The sequence below is a fragment of the Bubalus bubalis genome, chromosome 7 (genome assembly GCF_019923935.1).
Source record: "Bubalus bubalis isolate 160015118507 breed Murrah chromosome 7, NDDB_SH_1, whole genome shotgun sequence".
In the NCBI taxonomy this organism is placed as follows: Eukaryota; Metazoa; Chordata; class Mammalia; order Artiodactyla; family Bovidae; genus Bubalus; species Bubalus bubalis.
The window spans coordinates 26,710,393-26,738,103 of NC_059163.1; the positions used below are offsets into that span (position 1 = coordinate 26,710,393).

The 27,711-nt window shown below is 42.7% G+C and overlaps 2 protein-coding genes across 2 annotated transcripts in view; both read left to right on the forward strand.

The window, feature by feature from the left end:
• The first annotated feature begins 1,056 nt into the window (after positions 1-1,056).
• On the forward strand, positions 1,057-26,753 carry NAAA (N-acylethanolamine acid amidase). Its single transcript, XM_006042325.4, has 11 exons — positions 1,057-1,415; positions 2,002-2,166; positions 5,102-5,228; positions 11,262-11,352; positions 12,892-12,968; positions 17,012-17,184; positions 17,330-17,392; positions 18,630-18,696; positions 20,126-20,154; positions 25,675-25,783; positions 26,617-26,753. The coding sequence occupies exons 1-10, from the start codon at positions 1,213-1,215 to the stop codon at positions 25,748-25,750; spliced, it is 1,071 nt and encodes a 356-aa protein (XP_006042387.3). The 5' UTR covers positions 1,057-1,212; the 3' UTR covers positions 25,751-25,783; positions 26,617-26,753.
• PPEF2 (protein phosphatase with EF-hand domain 2) overlaps positions 26,631-27,711 on the forward strand; it is a 55,809-nt gene continuing 54,728 nt past the window's right edge. Inside the window, exon 1 of the mRNA XM_044945776.2 lies at positions 26,631-26,764. The gene's annotated coding sequence lies outside the window, so the exon portion shown is untranslated. The remainder of the gene's footprint in view (positions 26,765-27,711) is intronic.

The window sequence follows — 27,711 nt, forward strand, 5'->3', positions numbered from 1 at the left end:
TACTTTGCCAACAAAAGTCCATCTAGTCAGAGCTGTGGTTTTTCCAGTAGTCATGTATGGATGTGAGAGTTGGACTATAAAGAAAGCTGAGCATTGAAGAATTGATGCTTTTGAACTGTGGCGTTGGAGAAGACTCCTGAGAGTCCTTTGGACTGCAAGGAGATCCAACCAGCCCACCCTAAAGGAAATCAGTCCTGAGTATTCATTGGAAGGACTGATGATGAAGCGAAACTCCAATACTTTGGCACCTGATTCGAATAACTGACTCGTTGGGAAAGACCCTGATGCTGGTAAAGATTGAAGGCAGGAGGAGAAGGGGATGACAGAGGATGAGATGGTTGGATGGCATCACCTACTCGATGGACATGAGTTTGAGCATACTCCGGGAGTTCGTGATGGACAGGGAAGCCTGGCGTGCTGCAGTCACGAGGTCGCAAAAAGTCGGACACGGTTGAGCTACTGAACTGAGATGAATTGCTTTACAATGCTGTTGTGGTCTCTGCCGTACATCAACGTCAGTCATAACTATATGTACCTCCTCCCTCTTGAACGTCCCTCTACCTCCGTCACCCCCACCCCCACCCCATTCCACCCCTTGTAGATTGTGATACAGTGTTCTGGCTTGTTTTGATGGTTAGATGAGACAAAAAGGGCAAAAGCACTTGGCACATAGATGTTAGCTAAGTTTTTAGCTTTTTAAAAGAAACTGAGAAGTGGGATTGTTGAACTCAAAAGGCTCTCCTTCCCCTTATAAAATCCATATAAACCTTTGAAGAATTTAAATAAAAGCAAATGAGGTGGGGGGTAGGAGGACTCTTCCTACCCCAATGGGACTGTCCCGCTTCACCGCTGAAATAATTTTCTCAAATACTCTCTACGCTGCCGATTACACGCTCTCGGCCCACCTGGGTGGGATGGGGCGGGGAGCTGGAGAGAGAAACCGGCGGCCGCATTTAGCATCCCGGGACCTGGAACCCCGCCGCACACTTGGCCGGGGGCGGGGATGGGGGCGTGGTAAGGAGGCATCCGGGCGGGAGCCCACAGGCTAGGCTAGAGAGGCAGCTCTATTCCTAGTTCCGGGTCCCGGTGATCAAGCGGGCCGAGTGGCGCGCAGGCTCCCCCTCCAGCCCCAAGGCTCCGCCTTCTCCTCCTTCAGAGCTCCTCCGGGGCGCAGCGGGTGGCCGCAGGGTCCCAATTGTGGTCGGCCGAGCAATGAGAGCCGCCGGCCCAAGTGCGCGCCCGGCGCTGGCGCTGCTGCTGCTGCTGGCCGGAGCCGGGGTGTCGGCCGCCGCCGCTCCCCTTGCCCCGCCGCTCTTCAACGTGAGCCTGGACGCGGCTCCCCAGCTGCGCTGGCTGCCAGTGCTGCAGCACTACGACCGGGACTTCTTGCACTCTGCCATGGCCCACATCATCGGGTGAGCGCGGGCGAGGGGGCGCGGGCGCCGGTGGGAGTGTGGGAAAGCCCAGACACGTGCTGCCCAAACACTTTCCAATCCCCGGGCGTCTGGAGTGGCAGCGGGTAGGGGCGCCCAGAACTGGCATTGGCCACTGCTCCAGGCCGGTAGCGTCGGGGTTGGGGGTGACCCGGCGCAGCTGGTTTAACTTTCAAGTCAGGTGTCACCAATGGCATCCTCGTCCACCAGCCATTCTGGATCAAGGTGGCGCGCGTATTGTCAACCAGGCTGTCGCCCCGGCTGCTCAGCTACAGAGTAGGGAACGCACCCCCACGCACTCCTAGCAGGCCTCGAGGGACCCCAGGCTCACCCCTTTGGGATCCACTCTCCGTCGCCCTCTTTCCCGCTCTTGGATGTTCTTTTCTCTCATGGACTCCGCGTTCGGGTGATGCTGGCTAGACCTGGATTGTCAGCTCTTTGGGTAAGGGAGGCATCTAGAACTCACCCCGAGAACGAAAGCTTTAGGTACCCCCACAGCACCCCCAGTACACACGCATAGTACCGACCTCCGAGCAGATCAGACACCCTCGTGGTTTTTCCTTTCTAGAGATTATGTCCCGCAGTGGGTCCTTGCATTGATCAGAAAAGTCGTCCCGGAGCTGGAACTCTTCCTGCAGCAGCCCTTCGCCGACGAGATACGCGGCGTGTGCGACGCCCTGGACTTCACCCTGGTTGACTGCATTCTTCTCAACCTGGCCTACGAGTTCAGCGCGTGAGTGCGCAGCGCTAGCGCGGATTAATTTGCGATTTAGCGGGGATTGGAGAAGGAAATGGCAACCCACTCCAGTGTTCTTACCTGGAGAATCCCAGGGACGGGGGAGCCTGGTGGGCTGCCGTCTATGGGGTCGCATAGAGTCGGACACGACTGAAGCGACTTAGCAGCAGCAGCAGCAGCAGCCAGCGACATTTGAGTGGGAGGAGATATGCTTTCAGTGTGATTAAAAAGAGGGTGCTGACCGGGCTCTCCAGAAACCTACAGTGCTTCCTCTTTGCTTCTCTGGGTGAGTCTGAGCAGCAGATTATGAGCTTCAAGAAGAAAAGCACCTTCTCTGACCTCAACACTGAACTGTTCTTGGATCTGAAACCCCCTTTTTTCCCTTCTCCAATCCGGGTAGCCTCCCACTTTCAAAACTCTGTTAACACGTAGTCTCCCAGGAAAGTTTTGAAATAATCCCCCACTTAAGTTAACCCAGTGACAGTCCAACCTTATAGTCAGGGGGTTGTCCCAGCATTCATTTGTTTCTCTGACTTTATCCCTCCATGTTCATCATGGCTAGTGATCAGGACTCTTCTTTCTCAGCCCATTTCCTCCGCGGGTGGGAGCACAGTACACTGTTCTGGCTTGTAGGCCTAGCGGGTATTTGATACCCGCAGTGGGCATGATAGGCTGTGGTGCACACCGGGGAAAGCAATCGGAGTGTGTGGTTGATCCCAGGCAGAGTGAGGGGGGAGCCTCAAGTCTGTGGGCTCAGTAACAGGTCTTGGAAGTAAGAGAGATTTGACTTGATTTCTGTCTTTAGGACTTACTGTTTTGCCACCAGACCAGCTTCATCTAGTAACATCTTTTAGATACTTATAACTTCTGCCTGCAAAAGATATTTAAAAAAACATTTTTTTTTCCCTTTGGGTAATGAAACTTTACTGCTTCTTGGCATCTCCTAGAATACCTAGGCAGGATAGGTTAAGAATCACTGTGACTGCCATTCTCTTCAGGGAAATGTTTTAAGACACAAATAGACACAAATTCGTTAAAGTGCTTTTCAATTGACCTAAGTTAATTTTGTCATTCTTCGTCTCCTACCCCTATCTTTTTCCTATTCTGACGTGACTGTCTCAGTGAAAAAAATCAGTTATTTTCATTTTCCTCTTCTTTTGTTGGAGTCACTGTATTCAAACCAACTAAAGCAAAAGTTCTAGTAAAGAAATTCTAACTTTTGGATTTGATTTTAAGGTATATACTGAATTGCCTGACCAGGAAAAGCACCACCAGATTCCACTAGCATTAACAAAGGAAATGTTTTGTCCTCATTTCTGGTATAAGACTTTTTGCATAAGATTAAGCAAGACTGTGGTTGCTGTTGTTCAGTTGCTAAGTCATGTCTGACTCTTTGTGACCCCATGGACTGTAGCACGCCAGGCTGGAGTTTGCTTAGACTTAAGTAAGACTAGCTACCCTTTATTGAGCCTCCTAGGTATGAGGCCCTGGAGATGGTATTACATTTTGTAATGTGGAAACCAAGCCTCAAAGGGGACAATTTGCTGAAAGTCAGGTGCATGTTGAGTCATCCGAGCTGCTGCTAAAAGCATTGTCCCCCGTGCACTGTGGCGCATCTCCCAGCGCAGAGCCCAGCTCCCTAGTTGTCACCTGTGCTTGGGGGCCTCTCATGAAAAACATTTGGCATGACACAGAAGAACTGTTGCCCCCCCAATTGAAAAATCACCTTAGACAGAAAGTCTACAAACTTTATCTGCTTCCGGTGTTCTGTCAGTTCCCTTCTTGACATGAACTCTTTGAAGATCAGAAACCTTGATGGTGGAGGTGGTGGTTTAGTTGCTCAGTCTTGTCTGACTCTTTATGACCCCACGGACTGTAGCCTGCCAGGCTCCTCTGTCCATAAGATTCTCTCGGCAAGAATACTGGAGTGAGTAGCCATCCCCTTCTCCAGGGGATCGTCCCAGCCCAGGGATCAAACCTCCGTCTCTTTTGTCTCCTTCTTGGCACCACTGCCAAGAAGGTGCCACCAGAAACCTTGGAAAAAATTAAAACCTGACCAAGCTTCCTTTTTTAAACGACAAAAAAGTAAAATTTGTTTCCTCTTAATTATAAAAGTACTATGTAATCATTATGGAAAATTAATAAAGAAAAGAATAAAGAAAACTAACCACCATCTTGTTACTCAGAAATGACCATCCATCCTTCAAGATATTTACTCTCAGTTTGTGTGTGTGTATGTGTGTGTGTATCTTTCCCCTGCCCTAGAATTGAACATGATATATTTAAATATTTTTATGTAATATTACATATTCTTAGGGAATATGGACATTTAGACATCTTAACAAACCTCTTCCACTTTTCCTCAAAATACATCTCTCTGGCTGGTAGTTCTTAAAAGATTCTTTTGTTAGCTCTGTGCAGGGAGCCCTAAGGAGGACTGGAAAAGTGCTAAACCCGTAAATTGTTCACCCCTTTCTCAAGAAGAGAAAGTGAAGCAATTTATGAGGCAGAATAGTTTGATGCCACTGTACTTGTTCTGAGAAATTTGGAAGAGAGATGAGCTTCAACCAGCTTTGAATTGCATGTTAAATAGATACATGCTTCCAAGCAGAGGAACAGGCAAATTTAAGTGATCTCACTGAGCCCAGAATAGGTCCATTTCAGATTTAGATTTAGGATGAAATTCTCTCTCAGTATATTTTCAATGTCATGTGTGCTGAGAGCAAAGGTCTAGTAACACTGAAGAAGCACTAGAGCTGTGTCCAGTTGTCTTTTTCATCTTGAATTATGAATCCATAGGATTACATAGCATATGTGTTCTTTATAAAAGGGAAAAAAAAAACACTTTGAGGACTTAGTTTTTAAATAAAAAGTTCATTTCCTTTTTCTTGTTTTTGTTGTTCACTCGTGTTAAACTTTTCCCTTTTCCCAGATTCTGCACCAGTATTGTGGCTCAGGACTCCAAAGGCCACATTTACCATGGCCGGAATCTGGATTATGTTTTTGGAAGTTTCTTACGCAACTTGACTTTGGATGTACAGTTCATAAAGAATGGGCAGGTATAGTCCATACAGTGTGAGATTCAGAAATCAGAGACTTGCTAACTGGTTGGGCATCACTTAGATGGTCTGCAGCTTAAGTGTGTTATCAATTTAAGATACAAAAAACATCAACCTCCTGGAAAAACAAAACTATGGAGAGATTTGCATCAAGTATGCCTGTAGAAATGAGAGTCATTTATTATTATTGAGCACCTACTTACAGAGCTCAATCACTTTTCCCTAGGGAAATCTCTATGGCGGTATGATCAGTCATCTACTTGGTTTCTTTCTCTTTTTTTTTGCTGGACCATTCAGCATGCAGAATCTTAGTTTCCTAGCAGGGATGGAACCCGCACCCCCAGCACTGGAAGGCAGAATTTTAACTACTGGACGGCCAGGGAAGTCCCAATCGTCTACTTACGATACGAAGTCAGCTCTCTGCTTTTCCATGTTCAGGCTGCTGCTAGAATAGGGAGGGGCTGGATAGCGCAGTGGCTAGGAACACCTACTTTGGGGATCTAACAGGGCTGGGTTTGAATCTTCTGTTACTCCCTTTGTGAACCTGAGAAATTACTTATACCCATTTTGCAGATTACAGCTCAGAGAGGTTAATAACTACTTTATGGAGATAGTTATAAAGGTTAAATGAAGTGATCTATGCAAGCATAAGGTAGATGCTTGATAAATAGTGGCCAAATAATAAATAGTTCTTTACAACTATAATTGACCCAAACTACTCTCTTTTTAATATTTAAGAAATTATACTTAAATCTTTTTATTTTCTTTAAAAGTACAACCAAATGTGTACTATTGTCACATTTCTGTGTACATATTTAGGGATATAGTAGTAATCAGTGTTCGCTGAATACCTAAAGCATATCATTGCCATGAAACAGAGCAGAGCGTCCAAAAGTCAGATCTTGGCTTTGTGGGGAGAACACTGTTTAAGGATTTTATTTCATTTGTTCTTTGCATTTAGAGGTTGAGTCACAAATACTACAAACTCATTTACTAAAAACTCATTTGCTTTTACAAACAATAATTGTTTGTCATAAACATTCAAACAGTACAGAAATTTAAGGTGAAAATTGCTCCTTTTCCCAATTTCATTCCTTCACTTCAGCACTATTACCAATTTGATTTGTAGCTGAAGATTTACTTCAAAAATGGTTTTAAGTGGTAGCAATGACAGAATATCCATGAAAATAAATTCTGAAAGGACATCTGACAAAATGTTAGTAATTATTACTGAATGAGGGGACACTAATTATTTTCTTTTACTACTTTATGCTTTTCTCCATTATTTTACAGTAAGAAAAAATTCTTAAAAATTGACATAAGTGCAATAAAAATCAACTGCTCACTCTAGACTCACTCTATCCAACAGTTGTTTCATTTGTTTCTGTTGCTCCTAGAGCTCCCATGGGAAATAGTCTTTTGGTTTGGTTTTTCTTAGTGCTCCTGGTGGCTTAGAGGGTAAAGAGACTGCCTGCAATGCAGAAGACCTGGGTTTGATCCCTGGGTTGGGAAGATCCCCTGGGAGAAGGTAATGGCAACCCACTCCAGTACTCTTGCCTGGAAAATCCCATGGACGGAGGAGCCTGGTAGGCTACAGTCCACGGGGTCGCAAAGAGTCTGACACGACTGAGTGACTTCACTTCACTTTCTCAGTGCTCAGGCTATTATTATCAAATTTAACTGTTTACACTTGGGTATTGTCTTTCTGATGAAGGCTCATGACCAATAAATTGTTTTGCTAAATTAAGAATAGGTTATCTGGTTATCCTGGGACTTGCCTGGGAGTCCAGTGGCTAATACTCCATGCTCCCAATGCAGGGGTCCAGGTTCCATCTCTGGTCAGCATGCATCCTGCATGCTGCAACTGAAAAAAAAAAAAAAAAGATGACACAACCAAAGATCCTGCATGCTGCAACAAAGACCTAGCACAGCCAAATAAATAAACATTAAAAAATAAAAGAACAGGTTATCTGCCCAATAACAAGTTATCCATTGAATAATTAAGCTTTTAAATCCTTTGTGACTATACAGTGGAAGTAAGAAATAGATTTAAGGGACTAGATCTGATAGACAGGGTGCCTAATGAACTATGCTCAGAGGTTCGTGACATTGTACAGGAGGCAGGAATCAAGACCATCCCCAAGAAAAAGAAATGCAAAAAAGCAAAATGGCTGCCTGAGGAGGCCTTACAAATAGCTGTGAAAAGAAGAGAAGTGAAAAGCAAAGGAGAAAAGGAAAGATATACCCATTTGAATGCAGAGTTCCAAAGAATAGCAAGGAGAGATAAGAAAGCCTTCCTCAGCGATCAATGCAAAGAAATAGAGGAAGACAATAGAATGGAAAAGACTAGAGATCTCTTCAAGAAAATTAGAGATACCAAGGGAACATTTCATGCAAAGATGGGCTCGATAAAGGACAGAAATGGAATGGACCTAACAGAAGCAGAAGATATTAAGAAGAAGTGGCAAGAATACACAGAAGAACTATACAAAAAAGATCTTCACAACCCAGATAATCACGATGGTGTGATCACTGACCTAGAGCCAGACATCCTGGAATGTGAAGTCAAGTGGGCCTTAGAAAGCATCACTACGAATAAAGCTAGTGGAGGTGATGGAATTCCAGTTGAGCTATTTCAAATCCTGAAAGATGATGCTGTGAAAGTGCTGCACTCAATATGCCAGCAAATTTGGAAAACTCAGCAGTGGCCACAGGACTGGAAAGGGTCAGTTTTCATTCCAATCCCAAAGAAAGGCAGTGCCAAAGAATGCTCAAACTACCGCACAATTGCACATGCTAGTAATACTCAAAATTCTCCAAACCAGGCTTCAGCAATACGTGAACTTCCAGATGTTCAAGCTGGTTTTAGAAAAGGCAGAGGAACCAGAGATCAAATTGCCAGCATCAGCTGGATCATCGAAAAAGCAAGAGAGTTCCAGAAAAACATCTATTTCTGCTTTCTTGACTATGCCAAAGCCTTTGAGTGTGTGGATCACAATAAACTGTGGAAAATTCTGAAAGAGATGGGAATACCAGACCACCTGACCTGCCTCTTGAGCAACCTATATGCAGGTCAGGAAGCAACAGTTAGAACTGGACATGAAATAACAGACTGGTTCCAAATCAGGAAAGGAGTACGTCAAGGCTGTAAATTGTCACCCTGCTTATTTAACTTCTATGCAGGGTACATCATGAGAAACACTGGGCTAGAAGAAGCACAAGCTGGAATCAAGATTGCCGGGAGAAATATCAATAACCTCATATACTCAGATGACACCACCCTTATGGCAGAAAGTGAAGAAGAACTAAAGAGCCTCTTGATGAAATTGAAAGAGGAGAGTGAAAAAGTTGGCTTCAAGCTCAACATTCAGAAAACTAAGATAATGGCATCTAGTCCCATCACTTCATGGCAAATAGATGGGGAAACAGTGGAAACAGTGGCTGACTTTATTTTTGGGGGCTCCCAAATCACTGCAGATGGTGATTGCAGCCGTGAAATTAGAATTGATGCTTTTGAGTTGTGGTGTTGGAGAATACTCTTGAGAGTCCCTTGGACTGCAAGGAGATCCAACCAGTCCATCCTAAAGGAGATCAGTCCTGGCTATTTATTGGAAGGACTGATGTTGAAGCTGAAACTCCAATACTTTGGCAACCTCATGCAAAGAGCTGACCCATTTGAAAAGACGCTTATGCTGGGAAAGATTGAGGGCAGGAGGAGAAGGGGATGACAGAGGATGAGATGGTTGAATGGCATCACCGACTCAATGGACATGGATTTGGGTGAACTCCGGGAGTTGGTGATGGACAGGGAGGCCTGGTGTGCTGCGGTTTATGGGGTCGCAAAGAGTCGGATACAATTGAGCGACTGAACTGAACTGAACTGAATTAAGCTCTTATTTTTATCTAGTAGTCATAGTTTTGAAAGTATTTTCAGATACAGGGCTTCTTTTGATTTGCATAGCAGCCCTGTGAAGCAGACTCAAATCAGTACTTCCATTTTTATCTGCCAGATGAAAGGGCCGGGCCTTAGACAGTGACTTGCTCCAAGCAACAGGAGGAGATGAGGCAGAGGTGGGACCAAACCCAGGCCTTCAACCTTCAAGCTGTTTCTCCACAAAACTCAGACTGTAAATTAGTCTCCTGCCCCAGCTAAGAGTCTATGCAAAATGACCTGTCACAAACAATTGAAAGCATTCATGCATGCTCAGTCACTAAGTCATCTCTGACTCTGCAGCCCCATGGACTGCAGCCTGCCAGGCTACCCTGTCTATGGGATTTCCCAGGCAAGAATATTGGAGTGAGTTGCCATTTCTTCCTCCAAGGGATCTTCCCGACCCAGGGATTGAACCTGCATCTCCTGCATTGATAGGTAGATTCTTTACCACTGGGCCACCTGGGAAGCCCAATTGAAAGTGTAGAAATTTAGAAATAAAAGCTATCTTTCAGAGCTACAAGATACAATATCTTACAAATTCTATCTTATAATTACATATTCTAAAATATCTGGGAAACTGCAACTGATTTTGATTTTTATAACTTTAATTTTCTGAACTCTTCAAAAGTTACATGAATGTGAGTGTATCATGAAAATGAAGTGACCATATGATTACTTTTTTCTTCCTATAGTTACATTTTGCAAAGGCTTTAATAATGAGTAGACTTGTTACCATTTTACCTCCATGCATGGAAATGGGGAGAATTCATGGAAGGCCCTCAGTGTGTCTTGGGTAAGAGGTCATTTAGAAAATTGAGGCCACTACTTTTCTCTTGTAATTTAGCCACTTTAAATTGTTTTACAATCGAACAAGGTGGAAATATACAGCTAAATGAAAAGTTACTGGCATAAAATTCAGCTTTTTAAGAAAAAATGAAGCTATGTCCATTCATTTCTCAAAATATAAGAATATTAGTTCACTTTTAGTGAACCATATAAGCTGGGCACTCTTCTAAGTACCTCTTTGAAAATTGAAATCTCGGGACTTCCCTAGTGGTTCCAGTGGTTAAGACTCTGTGCCTTCAGTTTAAGGAGTGTGAGTTCAGTCCCTGGTCTGGGAACTAAGATCCCATATGCTATGTGATGTGGCCCCCCCAAAAAAGAAAAATGAAATCTGGTGTCTGAAATAGCTAGTAGAGTGTCTTTTTTTTTCTCAGGGATATAGTAATGTCTTGCAGTCATTGGCGTTCATTTCTTTAATTTAAAGTGGGAGCAAAGCAAAAAAAAAAAAGAAACAATAAATAAACTGGGAGTAATCCCTACAACTCATGGAATAATCAGGGGATTAAGTGAAAGATGTAAAAATTTTCTTCATAATTAAAATTTAAATTTGATTATTACTAAACAGTTTTACTTGTTTCCCTTTACTTTGTAGAGTTTATAAGAGCATGATATTAATTTCTTATAATTGAGTCAAGACAAGTTTTTAAATGGAAGCCCATTTGCTACTTCTAGGATGAGCTTCTTTTTTTCTGTATGGAGCAGTTTGATGAAGCTTATTGATCCCGTCTTAAAATAATGTTTTATAAATACATGAAATGTACAACATTGTGAAGAAACCAGTTATGTTGAAATACAGCTATTTCTATATTATACTTTTCTTAACACATTAGCTAGTAAAATTTAACAATGGGTCTAATAACTCCACCATAAATGCAGAATAGTGATAAGTATGAATGATATTTCAAGATATGTATGTATGATGCCATTATGTAAATGAAAATACCTGCAATTTCTCCTGGTGATGAAACCATAGACACTCTATAACTACACGAGTTCTTGCATTTATTCATTACAGAGGGAGTAAAATTTCAGTTAGAAGTTAGTGAAAATTAAGATGTATCTTTTTTTTTTCCTCATCCAAGGTCACAGATCCACTGACTTCTGTCCCTGGGCCCTCAAAGTTAAATCTAGAAGGCTATTTCAGAGTATTAGGATGGAACTTAAAAAAAGAAATCCATGAAATTTGGGGGCAAAACAGGTATTTCAAAGTCCTTTTGGTTGGCGTAATGAGATGATGTCTTATCTCTTGATTTCAGATTGCCTACACAGGAACCACCTTTGTTGGCTATGTAGGATTATGGACGGGTCAGAGTCCACACAAGTTTACAATTTCTGGTGACGAACGAGGTACTCAAACTCCCAAGCATTTTTAGCCCTATCCCTGTTCAGTTTTATCCAAGCACGTCATTCACTCAGCCAACAGAGCACACGGAACACCTTCCATGTCCCATGCTTCTGTTCAGTGGGGGAAGGTGGGCAGAGTGCATGTGAGCAATGAACATGATTTCAGCTACTGATAAGTGCTCCCAAGGAAGTAAAACAGGAAGATGTGGTAGAGAATGAAGTTGGGCATGGAGCAAGTACTACAGGGATAGAGTCAGGGAAGGCTTGACTTACATGACCCAGGTCTACAGAACCTGCGCGAGGAATTTCAGAAACAGGACTGTAATGTGGCTACAGGATGGAGTAAGGGGGAGTATATTAGAGATGGAGAAGGAGGCTGAGGCCAGGTGCAGGGTTGTGAGGAGGAGTTTGGGTTCTAAGCAAAATGGAAGCCCTAGGAAGATTCTGGGGCTTCCCTGGTAGCTCAGTTGGTAAAGAATCCACCTGCAATGCAGGAGACCCTGGTTCGATCCCTGGGTTGGGAAGATCCCCTGGAGAAGGGAACAGCTACCCACTCCAGTAGTCCATGGGGTCGCAAAGAGTCAGACACAACTGAGCGACTTTCACAGGAAGATTTTAGGCCGGGGTGAACAGATCTGTTTTGCTTTTACATTCTTAACTTTCATTTGGTTGCTCTATAGAGGCTAGATCGTGTTGGGTTAAGATGGATACAGAAGACTGTCTGGAAACGATTGCAGTCATCAGAGGATATAGTGATGGCATTACACAAACAACATCTATAAAGCACTTTACCATTTTCTGTGCATTTTCTCTAAGTTCTCTCATTAGACCCTCCCAGCAGTCCTGTTAGTTAGGCAGGGCTGATTTCATTAACTGGATCTATTATGCAAAAGAGGAAACTGAAGCTACAAAGTGAAGACAGCTAGTAGATGGGAGAGATGGTTCTCAAATTGATCTCCTGGGTCCTTGCCTCGTTGCTCTATTATACAGCCCACTGCCATGCCCCAAAGCTCAGGGGACACCACTCAGTTACCCAACATGTGGGAAACCCTGAGAAAACTCGGCTCTGTCCTTGGTCTCTGTCCTCGGGAATTTGCAGCTGAATAAAGGAGAAAGACATGTACCAGGAGTCTCATTTCCATTGATGTATTCTTACCTTTTTATATAAGCCTGACCAGAAGATGCTGGTTGAGGATGTATCTGTGTCCATAATAGTTCTTTATCCTCTTATATTTCTTCATTTCCTTAAGTGTCAGCTGTGAATGAGACTAATTCTCAACCAGTGGTACCCAAACCACAGCATGACAGTTACTGAAGTTTTACAGAGAATGAACAAAAGGGGCTTTGCTTCCATCATTTTGTGGCTCAGATTGTTTAACTGATAGTTATGGTATGAGCAGATTTAAAAAAAAACAAACCTCTTTTATCTAATGAAAACTAGTTCTATCATTAGCCTGCTAAGATTGAGTTAAAATGCCTGAATGATTGCCTCTGGGGCAGCAATTCTAGTGTGTGTCAACATTATGATTCCTTCCTTGGCAGATAAAGGCTGGTGGTGGGAGAATATGATCGCGGCCCTTTTTCAGAGACACTCACCGGTCAGCTGGCTTATCCGCACTGTGAGTATTTTTTACTGTCAAGCTCACCTCACCCTCAAGGCTTCCCTGGTGGTTCAGTGGTAAAGAATCCCACCTGCTAATGCAGGAGATGCGAGTTCCATTCCTGGCTTGGGAAGATCCCCTGGAGAAGGAAATGGCAACACACTCCAGTGTTCTTGCCTGGAGAATCCCATGGACAGAGGAACCTGGAGGGCTACAGTCCATGAGGTTGCAAGAGTTGGACATGACTGAGCAATTGAGCACATAGCACGCACAGAGCATGAAGAGGCTGCACTCCAAGGTGCCTGGCGAGAGTTTGGTCAAGAAGGAGAATCTTTGTCATAGGCTCCGGTTTTCCACAATAGCTGATTGCGATAAGAGATCAAGGTTTTCTAAGGATGTAGATGTACCCTTCTTTTAGAATCTCCAACTGCAAATGCGTTCATCTCCATCGGCAAGTATCTTAATAAGCAAAACAAATGTGTTAGAAGATAACTCTATGCACAACAAAAGGAACATCTGGCTTTACATTACCTATTAGTCAGCAGAGTTCCAAGTCATGTATAAATTGAAAGCACATTTTTTTGAAGCACACCTCTGGTGAAAGGAGCTGGCCCTGTCTCCCTTTTAGCCTTTTGGGGCTTTCCTTGTCCTGCTGTAAATAATCAAGACTCTCTAGGCTTGAAATTTTCCTAAACTTTTTATTTGAATATTCCCTAAATATGTTAATAAACACTGCACCCTTCACATATTTTTAAGATGACTTCTAAAGTCTTTTATCTTAAGATTAAAAAGCTGCAAAAATCCAGTGTATTGGATGCATTGACGTTTAAAAATAAAACTATAATTTAAATCTTTCCAGGGGAATCTAAATACCAAGAGTTTTTTTTTCATTTTATAATTTACATATAATAAAATGCAGAAATATCAAGGGTTTTATTCAGTGTGTTTTGGCAATTTTACACACTCATTTATCCATCCATGTAACCACCAAACATACACAAAATATAGACCCTAACAACTAAAATAAAATGTACAATGTAAGAGTTGTCAATTAAGTTTTATTTGCAGCAAAATGAGGAGTATAGCCAGGGAGTCATCATTTCAGATATCTCTGAGAAACTGCTCCAAGAGATGGGGGGAAGATCAGTATAATACATGATTTCAGTGAAGGGGGAACAGGCTGTCAAGCACTTCTTTTGGCAGAGGCTTGCTGCTAGTCATAAGGAGCAGATGTCATCATTGATTATTTTAATGCTTTTCTAGGTATGAGGAAATGAAAGAATTGGGCTCATAAAATCTTCTCCTGAAAGTAACTATTTGAAGGCCCTGTTCTGCCGGTTTTTTCCGGAGCACAAAATGCCTCATTCCTCATCTCTCCACCTTGAACTCCTTTCAGGGTATATTGAAGGTCAGCGACTGCAGTGGCTAGTGACCTGATCTTTGTAGAGGCACACAGTGGGTGACAGTTTTTAGTTGGCAGATGTTTCCAAATGTCCCTGGAAATTTTCCCTAGTGCTCCTTTCTAGTCAACTTCCAACCTTCTCTGACTCCCCACCTCCTTGCCAGGCACCACTCTGACTTCTATCAGTATAAAAAGTTTTGCCTGTTCTAGAATTCATATACCCCAAATTGTAGTACATAGACTCTTTTTCTTTCACTCAGCATGTTTTTCAGACTCATCCTTATTGGTATCACTAGTTCATTCCTTTTTATTATCGAAGAAGATTCAATTGTACGAGTATGCCACAATTTATCCATTTTATTGTTCATAAATGGACATTGGGTCATTTCCAGTTTGGGGCTATTGAGTTGGTTTGTTCTGAACTCAGCAAAATTATATGTGAGGCAATAGGAGGTGATATTGCGATGGAATACGTGATGGAATATGTTTTGGATTATGTTACCTATAGCATCCCCCAAGTGCTAGCGAAGAATTCATTGCCTCTAACAGAATTCTGTAAGAACAAAGGGAAAGAATATCAGTAAGAAATACTGAAAGTAGCTGGACTTTCCTGGTGGTCCAGTGCCTATGAATAAGGCTGCTGTATAAATTCTTGTACCAGTCTTTTTGTAAACTTATATCCAGTTTGGTTGGTTACATAAGTACTTAAGAGTGGGATTATTGGGTCATAAGGTAGATGTATATTTAATTGAAGTAATGCCATACAATTCATATGCCATACTATTCATCCATTTTAAAGTATACAACTCACTAGTTTTTAGTATAAGTCACAGATAGGCAACTATCACTACGGTCAGTTTTAGAACATCTTCATTCCCCTGAAGAGAAACCTGCACCCATTAGCAGTCACTCCATTTCCTCTGTTCCCTGAGATAGATGAGCTTCCTATCTCCCCCTCAGTGTGCCACTAGGGTGAATAATAGCAGTCACCACTGCCCTCAGTATTTCTTTCTTTTTTTTTTTTGACTGCACCATGTGGCGTGTGGGATCTTAGTTCCCTAACCAAGGATCGAACCCATGGCCTCTGAATTGGAAACATGGAGTCATAATCACTAGACCACCAGGAAAGTCCAGCTACTTTCAGTATTTCTTACTGATGTTCTTTTGCTTTGTTCTTGCAGAATTCTGTTAGAGGCAATGAATTCTTCGCTAGCACTTAGAGGATGCTATAGGTAACATAATCCAAAAAATATTCCATCACGTATCCCATCACAATATCATCTCCTATTGCCTCACATATAATTTTGCCAAGTTCAGAACAAACCAACTCAAGTCTCACTACCCTACCCTGACAGCAAGCGATACACATAAGGCTGGGAAAAGTCCACAAAGCTTGCCGTGGTTAATGGTTTATGATGCTGAATGATGGCACCTTTGCAGACACCAGTGTTTTGAATCATTCTTTTGTTTGCCCCTCTCCCTACCCTTGACATTGGACTTTGGCACTATTCAGGATGGTGAGATGGCTGTACCCTCTAAAAGTGATGAAATAATGTTGGTGAAGGTGTAGGTGGGAGGGACTGGCCCTCTAGCCAGGACATTCTGCAGCAAGATCAGCTTGAGGAAAGAGTACACGTGGAAGCAGAAGATTTGGAAAGTGATCCCCTTAGCCATCCGTGCTGTGGACCTGCGGAAGTGTTCAGGAAGTCCAGTTCAGCTTGCCACTCTAACCCAGCACGCTGTCTTTCCTCTCCAGCCCTTTGCCAATGTGTTCCATTGAGCTGAAGCTCTTCCCCACCCCCACTCCCAACCCCTCACAATCACTGCTTTCTCTGGTCCGACTTCTGTTTGTCTCTCTGACCTCAGCTCATGTGACACCTCCCTCGGAGGTCTACTCAATGGCCTGGGTAAGGACCAGTCCCCTGCTGTGACTTCCGCAGCATCTCCTTCTCTGGTGGTGACACTCATTGCATTGTGTCGCTATTGTCTGTTGACTTTACTTTCATCTGTGGAAGTCTGGGGAGAATAAGGACTGGGCCCATCGTATTGACAGCTCAGTTGCCACAGCAGCACAGTGCCTGACACATAGTATAGGTATTCAAGAAATGCCTGCAGAGAGAACAAATCAGTGAAGAACATGGGGAGACCTTTGCAAGGGTGATCTGCCTTGAAATCATACAGCCTTTGTTTTGGTGAGCAGGGTCTCTCACCCAAGTGAAGTGAAGTGAAAGTCACTCAGTCGTGTCCAACTGTTTGCAACCCCATGGACTGTACAGTTGATGGAATTCTCCAGGTGAGAATACTGGTGTGGGTAGCCTTTCCCTTCTCCAGGGGATCTTCCCAACCCAGGGATCAAACCCAGGTCTCCTGCATTGCGGGCGGATTCTTTACCAGCTGAGCCACAAGGGAAGCCCTCTCACCCAAAATAACATGTCAAAGTTCTCTTCTTTTGTGAGAAAAACCCTCCTGCTGTTGCCTTTCCACTAGAGCTTCCTCCATCTCAGGAGCCCTGATGACGAGGGAATGAGGTCAGAACAGTTCAAGATTATAGCCATGGGTTCATAGAGCAGGAGCATGTGTTTTGGACCAATTGTCCATCACCTGGTGTGGGTACGTGACAACTATGATGATGCTAATGCAGGTTTGTCTTTCTGTTCAGACTCTGAGTGAATCAGAAAACTTTGAAGCAGCTATTTACAAACTGGCCCAGACTCCGCTTATTGCTGATGTTTATTACATTGTTGGCGGCACATCCCCCAGGGAGGGAGTGGTCATCACAAGGAACAGAGGTGGCCCTGCAGACATATGGCCTCTAGATCCTTTAAATGGAGAGTGAGTAGAATTAAAGGCTCTGGTCATTTTGTGTCAATAATCCTTTTTTTAAATTGATGAGCCTAGAGATACTGTTTATTTTTATATGTGCTTTTTTTCTTTAGCTGTGTCCCAATTGACCTCAGGATGATGTGCTTTGTTGCAGGTGGTTCCGAGTTGAGACAAATTATGACCACTGGAAGCCAGTGCCTAAAGGAGATGACCGAAGGTAGGCTCTGCACACTGCCTGGTTTGCAGTGTTTTCTTGTGGTCAGGAGAACGTGCCCCTCCTGCTCCAGGAAATGGAAAGGACTACAGATGCTCTCCCCTCCCAGAAGATGTACCTGGGCCCCCGGCCAGTGCCTCGGCCAGGATGGGAGAGTGTAGTATGTGGTAGAGAGCATGACAGGAAGCTGGTTGGGAGTTGGGACGACAAGGGTGATTCTGGCCTCGGGGGCAGGAACCCTAGATTTCACCACTAGCTCTGCTGATGACTCACTGGGTGGCCTCTTGAGCCTCTGTTGACCTATCTCCCCCACCCCCACCCCTTTTTTATTTTAAAACTTTTTATTTTGTATTGGGGTATAGCTGATTAACAATGTTGTGATAGCTTCAGGTGAACAGCAAAGGGACTCAGCTGAATGTATACATGTATCCATTCTCTCCTAAGCTCACTCCTATCCAGGCTGCCACATAACATTAAGCAGAGTTCTTTATGCTATACAGTGGGTCTTTGCTGGCTACCCATTTAAATATAGCAGTGTGTACATGTCCGTCCCAAACTCCCTAACTATCCCTTCCTCCCTGGCAACCATAAGTTTGTTCTCTAAGTCTGTAAGTCTCTCTGTTGTTGACTCATCTTTAAAAGGAAATGATGGAACAAGATTCATGGTTTTCTATGTAAGACTATTTTGGGAAGGAAGATACTTCCTAACTTAAATAAACTGAGGAATTCCCTGGGGGTCCAGTGTTCAGAACTTTGTGCTGAAAGCCTATTCTGAAATCCTGTGTGGGAGCCTGGATTTGATCCCTGTTTGGGAAACTAAGATTCTGCACATGGCCAAAAACACAAACAACAACAATAAATAAATAAAACTGGGTGCCTTAATGTCCCTTCTAATTTTGAAAAACTCTTTAATTATAATTCAGTGTGTCCCCAAAGAGCAAGTAGTCATATACTTTTCCTTGATTTTACTGGCCCATATGTTGGATGGCAACGGTTCAGGTCACAGCAAACATTTTCCCCATCCTGCTTCCTTGAGCAGATGGGGCCACTGGGCCAGGCTCTTGAATGCCTTTACCATGGTGGTCTGAGGCAAGGCAGCACACATACGTGGGGGCCAGCGTCTGTTCAGAGGAAAGGGCGATACTGAGACTAGGCTTTGTATTGAGCCTCCCCAGATGAAAGCTGGAGGGACTCAGGGTTTCCTGAAGTACCAGATGACCTTTGATCATTGTCCTTACAGGACACCCGCCATCAAAGCCCTGAATGCCACGGGCCAGGCCAACCTCAGCCTGGAGACGCTCTTCCAGGTAACTTGTGTCACAGTATCCAGTTTTTACCCAGGATGTTTGGTGTCTTTCTCAATAGTGATTAAAAAAAAATTCTCTGAAATCAAACACTGTTAAAGTTTTACCTGGTTGAAAACATGTAAAAGAAAAGCCAGATGACATTTTCTGAGCTTGTAACCATGTAGATTAATGTGTCCATCTTAACCTTTCTGCATGTTAAAAAAAAAAAAAGGCATAGTCATAACATATGTTCATTTGTTTAAAAGAAAAAATAAAAGAAAGGTTTCAAAACTATCACCCCAAGATAAACCAAAGTTATTTTTTTCCTGTAGATATTCTGCATGTATTTCTCCTACCTTTTAATAGTCTTTGATTTATTGATAGTAGTATTTTATTGAAGTATACTTGCTATAAATATTATATAAGCTTCAGGTATACAACATAGTATTCTTGCCTGGAGAATCCCCATGGAGAGAGGTGCCCGGTGGGCTACACTCCCTGGGGCTGCAAAGAATTGGACACGGCTGAGCAACTAAGTACAGCACAGCACAGCACAGCATACAACACAGTGTTTTGAAAGGTTATAGTCTGTTTCTAGTCATTATAACATATTGGCTATATTTCCTGTGTTTTATAATATATCCTTGAATCTTATTTTATATAGTAGTTTGTATGTCTTAATTCCATACCCTTAATTTGCTTCCATTCCTTCCTTCTCCCCACTAGTCTGTTCTCTTGTCTATAAGTCTGTTTCTGTTTTGCTATGTACATTCATTTTTAATTTTTAGATTCAATATATTAGTGATATCATACTATATTTTTCTTTCTCTGCCTTATTTCACTTAGCAGAGTCCCCTCCAAGTCCATCCATGTTGTTGCAAATGGCAATATTTCATTCCTTTTTATGGTTAACTAGTATGGTCACTAAGAATCAGACACGACTGAGTGACTTCACTTTCACTTTTCACTCTCATACATTGGAGAAGGAAATGGCAACCCACTCCAGTGTTCTTGCCTGGAGAATCCCAGGGACGGGGGAGCCTGGTGGGCTGCCGTCTATGGGGTCACACAGAGTCAGACACGACTGAAGCGACTTAGCAGCAGCAGCAGCAGTATTCCACTGTGTGTGTGTGTGTGTGTGTGTGTATGTGTGTGTGTGTGTGTATTCACACGGCAACCCACTCCAGTATTTTTGCCCGGAAAATCCCATGGACAGAGGAGAGGTCCAGGGGGTTGCAAAGAATTGGACATGACTGAGTACACATATATTTATCACATCTTCTTTATTCATTTGTTGATAGACACTTATGTTACTTCTATATCATGGTAATTGCAACTAATGCTGCCTTGAACATTGGAGTGCATGTATCTTTTTAAGTTTTTAGTAGTCTTTTTTAAAATTAAATTTATGTATTTGTAAATGTCTTTTAATATGATTTTTCCCATGCAGGTCTTATCAGTGTTTCCAGTTTATAACAAGTAAGTGATGTGTTAAGCATGCGTCATGCATCACCCCAGCACGGTAGGCTCTCTCATGCACTTTTTGGCTCAGCAGGGACCTGAGGGCTCCCACAGAGCAGGTTGTCTAGGTGCTGTGGACACAACAGTGACAAAGTCTCTGTTCTCCTGGGACCAGCATTCTACTGGCAGGAGCAGGAGGAGGCAGGGAGGGGAAGATAAACTCATGTACCATGTCAAGTGGGAAGTCCATGGAGAAAACCAGAGGTAAGGAGGATAGGGTGATCTGGAAGAAGAGGGCATGACATGTTCATCCTAAATCCATCTGCTAGCTGGGGGCCACCCTCCCTGGTTGTGAGCTCCTTCACATCTCTCTGAGGACTAAACTATAGCCACCTTTGGCTTTCCTTTATCTCCCCGGGGAGTTTCTGCTACCCTCATCCTCATTTCACAGATGATTCAGTGCCTAACTGAATGACTCTCTTTTAGCCTGTGCCCTTGACAGTAGCATTCTGTGAGCTATGGCTTCTCGGATCTACAGGCTGGGATTTCACCCACCTCCTTTTCTGAGGTGAATCGCTGGGCTGTTTTGCCACTGCCACAGGAGGCTCTTAGTTAAACTTGATGTGTAGCCCCCGCCAAACTTGAACAGGACTCTCTGAAGGTCCACTGTCACCATCTTAGCAAGGCTAAATGGGCCAATAGCCCACTCCTCAGGGCCCCCTCCCCCTCCCAGTGATGCCTGATTGCCTTATCAACAATCAGTGAGGCAGGGCTTAATTTACTAATATAAAAGAGGAAGCAATACAGAGTCCTGTCTCCTTCTTATACTTCCATAAATTCCCAAGCCCAGCATTTCCTACTTTCTCATCATCCTTGCTTCTTTTTTTTTTTTTAATTTTATTTTATTTTTAAACTTTACATAGTATTAGTTTTGCCAAATATCAAAATGAATCCGCCACAGGTATACATGTGTTCCCCATCCTGAACCCTCCTCCCTCCTCCCTCCCCATTCCATCCCTCTGGGTCGTCCCAGTGCACCAGCCCCAAGCATCCAGTATCGTGCATCGAACCTGGACTGGCAACTCGTTTCATACATGATATTTTACATGTTTCAATGCCATTCTCCCAAATCTTCCCACCCTCTCCCTCTCTCACAGAGTCCATAAGACTGTTCTATACATCAGTGTCTCTTTGCTGTCTCGTACACAGGGTTATTGTTACCATCTTTCTAAATTCCATATATATGCGTTAGTATACTGTATTGGTGTTTTTCTTTCTGGCTTACTTCACTCTCTATAATAGGCTCCAGTTTCATCCACCTCATTAGAACTGATTCAAATGTATTCTTTTTAATGGCTGAATAATACTCCATTGTGTATATGTACCACAGCTTTCTTATCCATTCATCTGCTGATGGACATCTAGGTTGCTTCCATGTCCTGGCTATTATAAACAGTGCTGCGATGAACATTGGGGTACACGTGTCTCTTTCCCTTCTGGTTTCCTCAGTGTGTATGCCCAGCAGTGGGATTGCTGGATCATAAGGCAGGTCTATTTCCAGTTTTTGAAGGAATCTCCACACTGTTCTCCATAGTGGCTGTACTAGTTTGCATTCCCACTAACAGTGTAAGAGGGTTCCCTTTTCTCCACACCCTCTCCAGCATTTATTACTTGTAGACTTTTGGATCGCAGCCATTCTGACTGGTGTGAAATGGTACCTCATAGTGGTTTTGATTTGCATTTCTCTGATAATGAGTGATGTTGAGCATCTTTTCATGTGTTTGTTAGCCATCTGGATGTCTTCTTTGGAGAAATGTCTATTTAGTTCTTTGGCCCATTTTTTGATTGGGTCATTTATTTTTCTGGAGTTGAGCTGTAGGAGTTGCTTGTATATTCTCGAGATTAGTTGTTTGTCAGTTGCTTCATTTGCTATTATTTTCTCCCATTCTGAAGGCTGTCTTTTCACCTTGCTAATAGTTTCCTTTGATGTGCAGAAGCTTTTAAGGTTAATTAGGTCCCATTTGTTTATTTTTGCTTTTATTTCCAATATTCTGGGAGGTGGGTCATAGAGGATCCTGCTGTGATGTATGTCAGAGAGTGTTTTGCCTATGTTCTCCTCTAGGAGTTTTATAGTTTCTGGTCTTACATTTAGATCTTTAATCCATTTTGAGTTTATTTTTGTGTATGGTGTTAGAAAGTGTTCTAGTTTCATTCTTTTACAAGTGGTTGACCAGAGTTCCCAGCACCACTTGTTTCATCCTTGCTTCTTTCTCCAAGGCAAGAATATTAAAACGGTATTCTTCAAGAAATAGTCTAGTACAGATAACATTTGTAAAGTGAGTTTTAGTTTCAAATACCCAATTGATTTTTTTCTTTGAAAGGATCCTCTTTTACACAACTGTAAAACAGCAGTTTTCCTGACGGCCTCTGGAAGAACTTTTGTAGTATTTGGGTGTTCTAAGATTCCTTAGGTACAATGACACTTTCTTTAAAGAAAAAAAAAATTGTTAGAGTATAATTGCTTAACAGTGTTATGTTAGTCTCTACTGTACAGCAAAGTGAATCAGCTGTATGTTTACAATGACATTTTAAAAACTGGTGTTACTCTTCTCACTTTGCACCGCAACAGGAATATATGTCTTTGGAATTGTTTTTAAGTATGTCCAAACCTGGAGAATCCCAGGAACGGGGGAGCCTGGTGAGCTGCTGTCTATGGGGTCGCACAGAGTCGGACACGACTGAAGCGACTTAGCAGCAACAGCAGCAGCAGATAAAAATATAATTGTTAAAAATTTCCTATAAACATATTCTAACAGCCAAAAACAGAAAAAACAAATTAGTATTTTCCCACTCTAACAAATGAGTTATTTGGGTCACAAATGACCCAGTACTGTATTAGTGAACTAGCTCGTTGAGGGCAGGGAGAGCAAAAACAAAAGATTCTCCTGATTTGTAGCATGTATTGACTTCCGTGGTGTAAATACCTACCCTGACCTACTTCAGGATTACAGTTGGCTCATAACCTTCCTGAATATTTAACCATTGGTTCTCACTAGCCTCCCAGAGTCAGCTCCAACCCACTTCCACTAGGGCACAATATTGCCCTTTCAATATTCATTTAAAAAATATATATGAAAACCTATTTTTGTGTTCTTATAGTTTTTAAAAGTTATATAAATGATGTTTTCTACAGATTAATAGTATAATCAATATTTATTGTAATAAAGCAGTTTCCATACTGTAAACAGCCCATATAACTTTAAATGGTTTCATCATAGACAATCAAATGTAGTATAATTGAGTTAAAAATTATTCAGTTGTTATTTTTCTCTCATTAAAACTCTGAAATAAATATTATTAGTACATTATTCCCCTCCCACCCCTCTTTTTATTATTTTCTTTGGCCTAATTCCCAGAAGTAGGATTACTGAGTTAAAAGACTACAAATGTTTAAATGGCATCTGAAATGCTTTGTCAAAAGAGATTTGTCAGAAATTCTAAAGTTTACCAAGAAGCATTTTTCTCTACTGTCTAATTGAAAATCCAAAAGGAACGACCTTAAAATGATAATGATCCCTGAATCAGAAATAACACAGATCCCTGACTCTCAGGCCCTTTACATGTAATGATTACTATCAACTAAGGATTCAAGATTGCTGGGAGAAATATCAATAACCTCAGATATGCAGATGACACCACCCTTATGGCAGAAAGTGAAGAGGAACTAAAAAGCATCTTGATGAAAGTGAAAGAAGAGAGTGAAAAAGTTGGTTTAAAGCTCAACATTCAGAAAACTAAGATCATGGCATCTGGTCCCATCACTTCATGGAAAATAGATGGGGAATCAGTGGAAACAGTGTCAGACTTTATTTTTGGGGGGCTCCAAAATCACTGCAGATGATGATTGCAGCCATGAAATTAAAAGACGCTTACTCCTTGGAAGGAAAGTTATGACCAACCTAGATAGCATATTCAAAAGCAGAGACATTGCTTTGCCAACAAAGGTCTGTCTAGTCAAGGCTATGGTTTTTCCAGTAGTCATGTATGGATGTGAGAGTTGGACTGTGAAGAAAGCTGAGCGCCAAAGAATTGATGCTTTTGAACTGTGGTGTTGGAGAAGACTCTTGAGAGTCCCTTGGACTGCAAGGAGGTCCAACCAGTCCATCCTAAAGATCAGTCCTGGGTGTTCATTGGAAAGACTGATGCTGAAGCTGAAACTCCAATACTTTGACCACCTCATGCAAAGAGTTGACTCATTAGAAAAGACCCTGATGCTGGGAGGGATTGAGGGTAGGAGGAGAAGGGGATGACAGAGGGTGAGATGACTGGATGGCATCACCAGCTCGATGAACATCAGTTTGAGTGAACTCCGGGAGTTGGTGATGGACAGGGAGGCCTGGCGTGCTGCGATTCATGGGGTCGCAGAGTTGGACACGACTGAGTGACTGAACTGAACTGAACTAAAGTCTATTTTATGTGTGAGGTTAATAGAAATGTCTGAACAGAAGCAGTTATCTCTATGCTTCCCCCTTGTGCTGTGCTACAAAATTACATGCCCCTGCAGTAGAACACCATCCTCTGCTGTGGCCATCAGCAGAGGAAATATTGCAGCAGTGATGCAGAATATAATTGTGACCAAATAAGTAACTGAGATCCTGTTCTGGGAACCTTCATTACCCTTGGATGAGCTCTGCATGTGCTCATAGTGCTGTCTTCAGTCCGGTGTACGATTCAGCTGCAGGGTGCCAGCACCTATCCCTAAATAGCCTGGCTCCAGATGCTTTGAGCATGAATCCCAGATAGTGTCTGGGGCAAGAGGTAGATGAAAGAAATGAAGTGAAGTACCTGAGTGTGTGTGCGCGCACACACACAAGTTATTGGGATCTCTTACTCTGCAGAATGTTGAATGAGTGACATTGTACTTTTCATCCTTAGATCTAAGCAAGTGGGCCACCGGTCTTGATTCTTGAACTCTAGGGGCCCCACTCTGGCCTTCCTCTGACTCTCCCATGATATAAGGAATCCACTCAGAGTCTGACCCAAGTACCTAGGACCCTGGAATTCTTAGCCTGAACAGCACCAAAGCCATTGCTAGGGCCTGTGTGGTCTGCTTCCTGGTGGTGGTCTCTTGAGGGCAGTGTGCAGCCATTGTGGATGTCCTGTGTCTGGTGGGGGATGGCTGGGTGTCACAGTTGAAGCCTGGATGTAACAGGGGAGTGTCCACACATGTGCCACTTGTGGGCCAGGCAGAACGAGGCTGAAGGCCAAAGCCAGCTCTCCCTCCTGCCACGGAGGAACTCAGAGGGATCTGAGAATTTTAAATGTAAGCTCAGCCTCCCACAGTGTTTTCAGAATAGGAAAGAACACTTTGTGTGGTTGCTTGAATTATAACTTTTAATTATTCTGACATACGTGGATTTCTATTTGTATTCTTGTCCCTGATCCCAAGTGTTAGGGGGAAGGCTTGGGATTTTTTTTTTCCTCTTTGGATATTAGAGAAAATGATGTATATATTAAAATTCCTCTCTTTATTTTCAGCTATACAATCTATACTACCGTAATGAGTGCTGCCAACCCAGACAAGTACATGACTAGGATCAGGAATCTGAGTTAAATGCAGAAGAGAGAGTTCACCTATTTTATGAAGGTTTGCTAAAGTTGTTGTTTTGTGTTTTTTCTCCAAGGGGTGGGGCTAGGGGCAGGTAGATGTGTGTTGGTATTTCTCCTGGAAGACAGTGGCATCCTCAACATTAATATATACATAATATTTTCTGACAGGTATCTGGTGTATGGTTGTCATTTGTGTCAGGTTATTGTTGCAATTGGGCTTTCCTGGTGATTCAGCTGGTAAAGAATCTGCCTGCAATGCAGGAGACCTGGGTTCAATCGCTGGGTGGGGAAGATCCCCCAATGGCAAGCCACTCCAGTATTCTTGCCTGGAAAATCCCATGGACAGAGGAGCCTGGTGGGCTACGGTCCGTGGGGTTGCAAAGAGTTGGACATGACTGAGGTGACAGCATGTACTTATTGTCACAATTAGGTATTTATTTTTAATTGTTTGATTGAAAGCTAATCATCTGATGCCCAGTGACCTTTGCCCTTTATTAAAACCTGCTTTCAGGGCAAAGTGGTATCTCTTCACTTACACAGAGGGGCAAATATCTGTAAGACTTCTGTGTGTCCAAAGTAACAGGGAGGCAAGCCCAGTTCCTTTGCAGACAGACCCTGAAGGACCAAGGACACTCAGAATTTGTTGTAGGCATCAGTGAGTCTATAGGTGAGAGGAAAGATGTAAGGAAGAAGCAGGAGTCCTTTCTGCTGCCCCTAAAATCAAACCATCTTGGCAGCCACTGATGGACAGGACACCTTTTCTGATTGCAAGGATCTTGTGAAGTTTATAAACCTAGCCTGATGTTTGGTCATTCACTTATGAGGATATTAAAATCAGTTTAAATTAAGCCTATTTTTTTTCCCTTACAGATGATTTTTTAAATGAACTTTTTGAAGAGCTGCACTTTAAAAAATAAAGTGAAAAGATTATATTTTATGACCAATACAGGCTTCTTCCTCATTAAATTTTTCAACCTTGTGCAATGGGAGCAGGAGGATCCGTCTGGAGCTTGTCATGGTAAAGTGGGTAATGGGCGTCCTTTCTTCAAGGTATGCCTTGACCTTCTCTGAGCTTCTTCTATGCTAGCTTGAACAACTCAAAGATAATTTTTTTGATCTCAGAGGGCAAGCCATATTCTCAGGCTTTATTCCCAGCTTCTCACCATTATTTATACCTATGTGGTCATATCTCAGCTTATAAAGAAATGAGCAGGTAAGACCTCCTTATTCATTAGGAAGTGCTTCTGGAAGTATCTGCCAGCCTTAAATAAAATTAACAGCAATTATTTTTAAGCAAAGAGAAGTTTATTAGGGAATAGCAGAGGAGTTAACAATTCAAGACAAGCAAACAATGGCAAACCATAGGCAAGTCTAAAAAACAAAGGGGAAGTTAGCTTTTATTGGAATGTGGGAGGAAATTGGGGAGCACTGTTTTGAACAAAAGTTCATTAGGAGAGAATGAGAGTTCAAGGTTGTTGCAGTTTCACATTGGTTGCAAGCGATTGTTAGTTTGCTGTTGCTGAGAAATGCAAAAAATCTTTCTTCTTCCTGGCTGTATAACCATAGATAACAACTTTCTTTTCATGGCTTCCCCACTCCATTTAAAATCAAGTATGCTTTATCTCTGGTTCCTCTGCCTTTTCTAAAACCAGCTTGAACATCAGGAAGTTCACAGTTCACGTATTGCTGAAGCCTGGGTTGGAGAATTTTGAGCATTACTTTACTAGCATGTGAGATGAGTGCAATTGTGCGGTAGTTTGAGCATTCTTTGGGATTGGAATGAAAACTGACCCTTTCCAGTCCTGTGGCCACTGCTGAGTTTTCCAAATTTGCTGGCATATTGAGTGCAGCACTTTCACAGCATCATCTTTCAGGATTTGAAATAGCTCAACTGGAATTCCAACACCTCCACTAGCTTTGTTCATAGTGATGCTTTCTAAGGCCCACTTGACTTCACATTCCAGG

Excerpts from the sequence above, each read along its gene's own strand:
- NAAA (XM_006042325.4), top strand. The coding sequence starts at position 1,213 with ATGAGAGCCGCCGGCCCAAGTGCGCGCCCGGCGCTGGCGCTGCTGCTG. Across the intron at positions 11,353-12,891 it reads AATTTCTGGTGACGAACGAG|ATAAAGGCTGGTGGTGGGAG; the intron begins GTACTCAAACTC and ends CTTCCTTGGCAG. Across the intron at positions 20,155-25,674 it reads GTGTTTCCAGTTTATAACAA|CTATACAATCTATACTACCG; the intron begins GTAAGTGATGTG and ends CTTTATTTTCAG.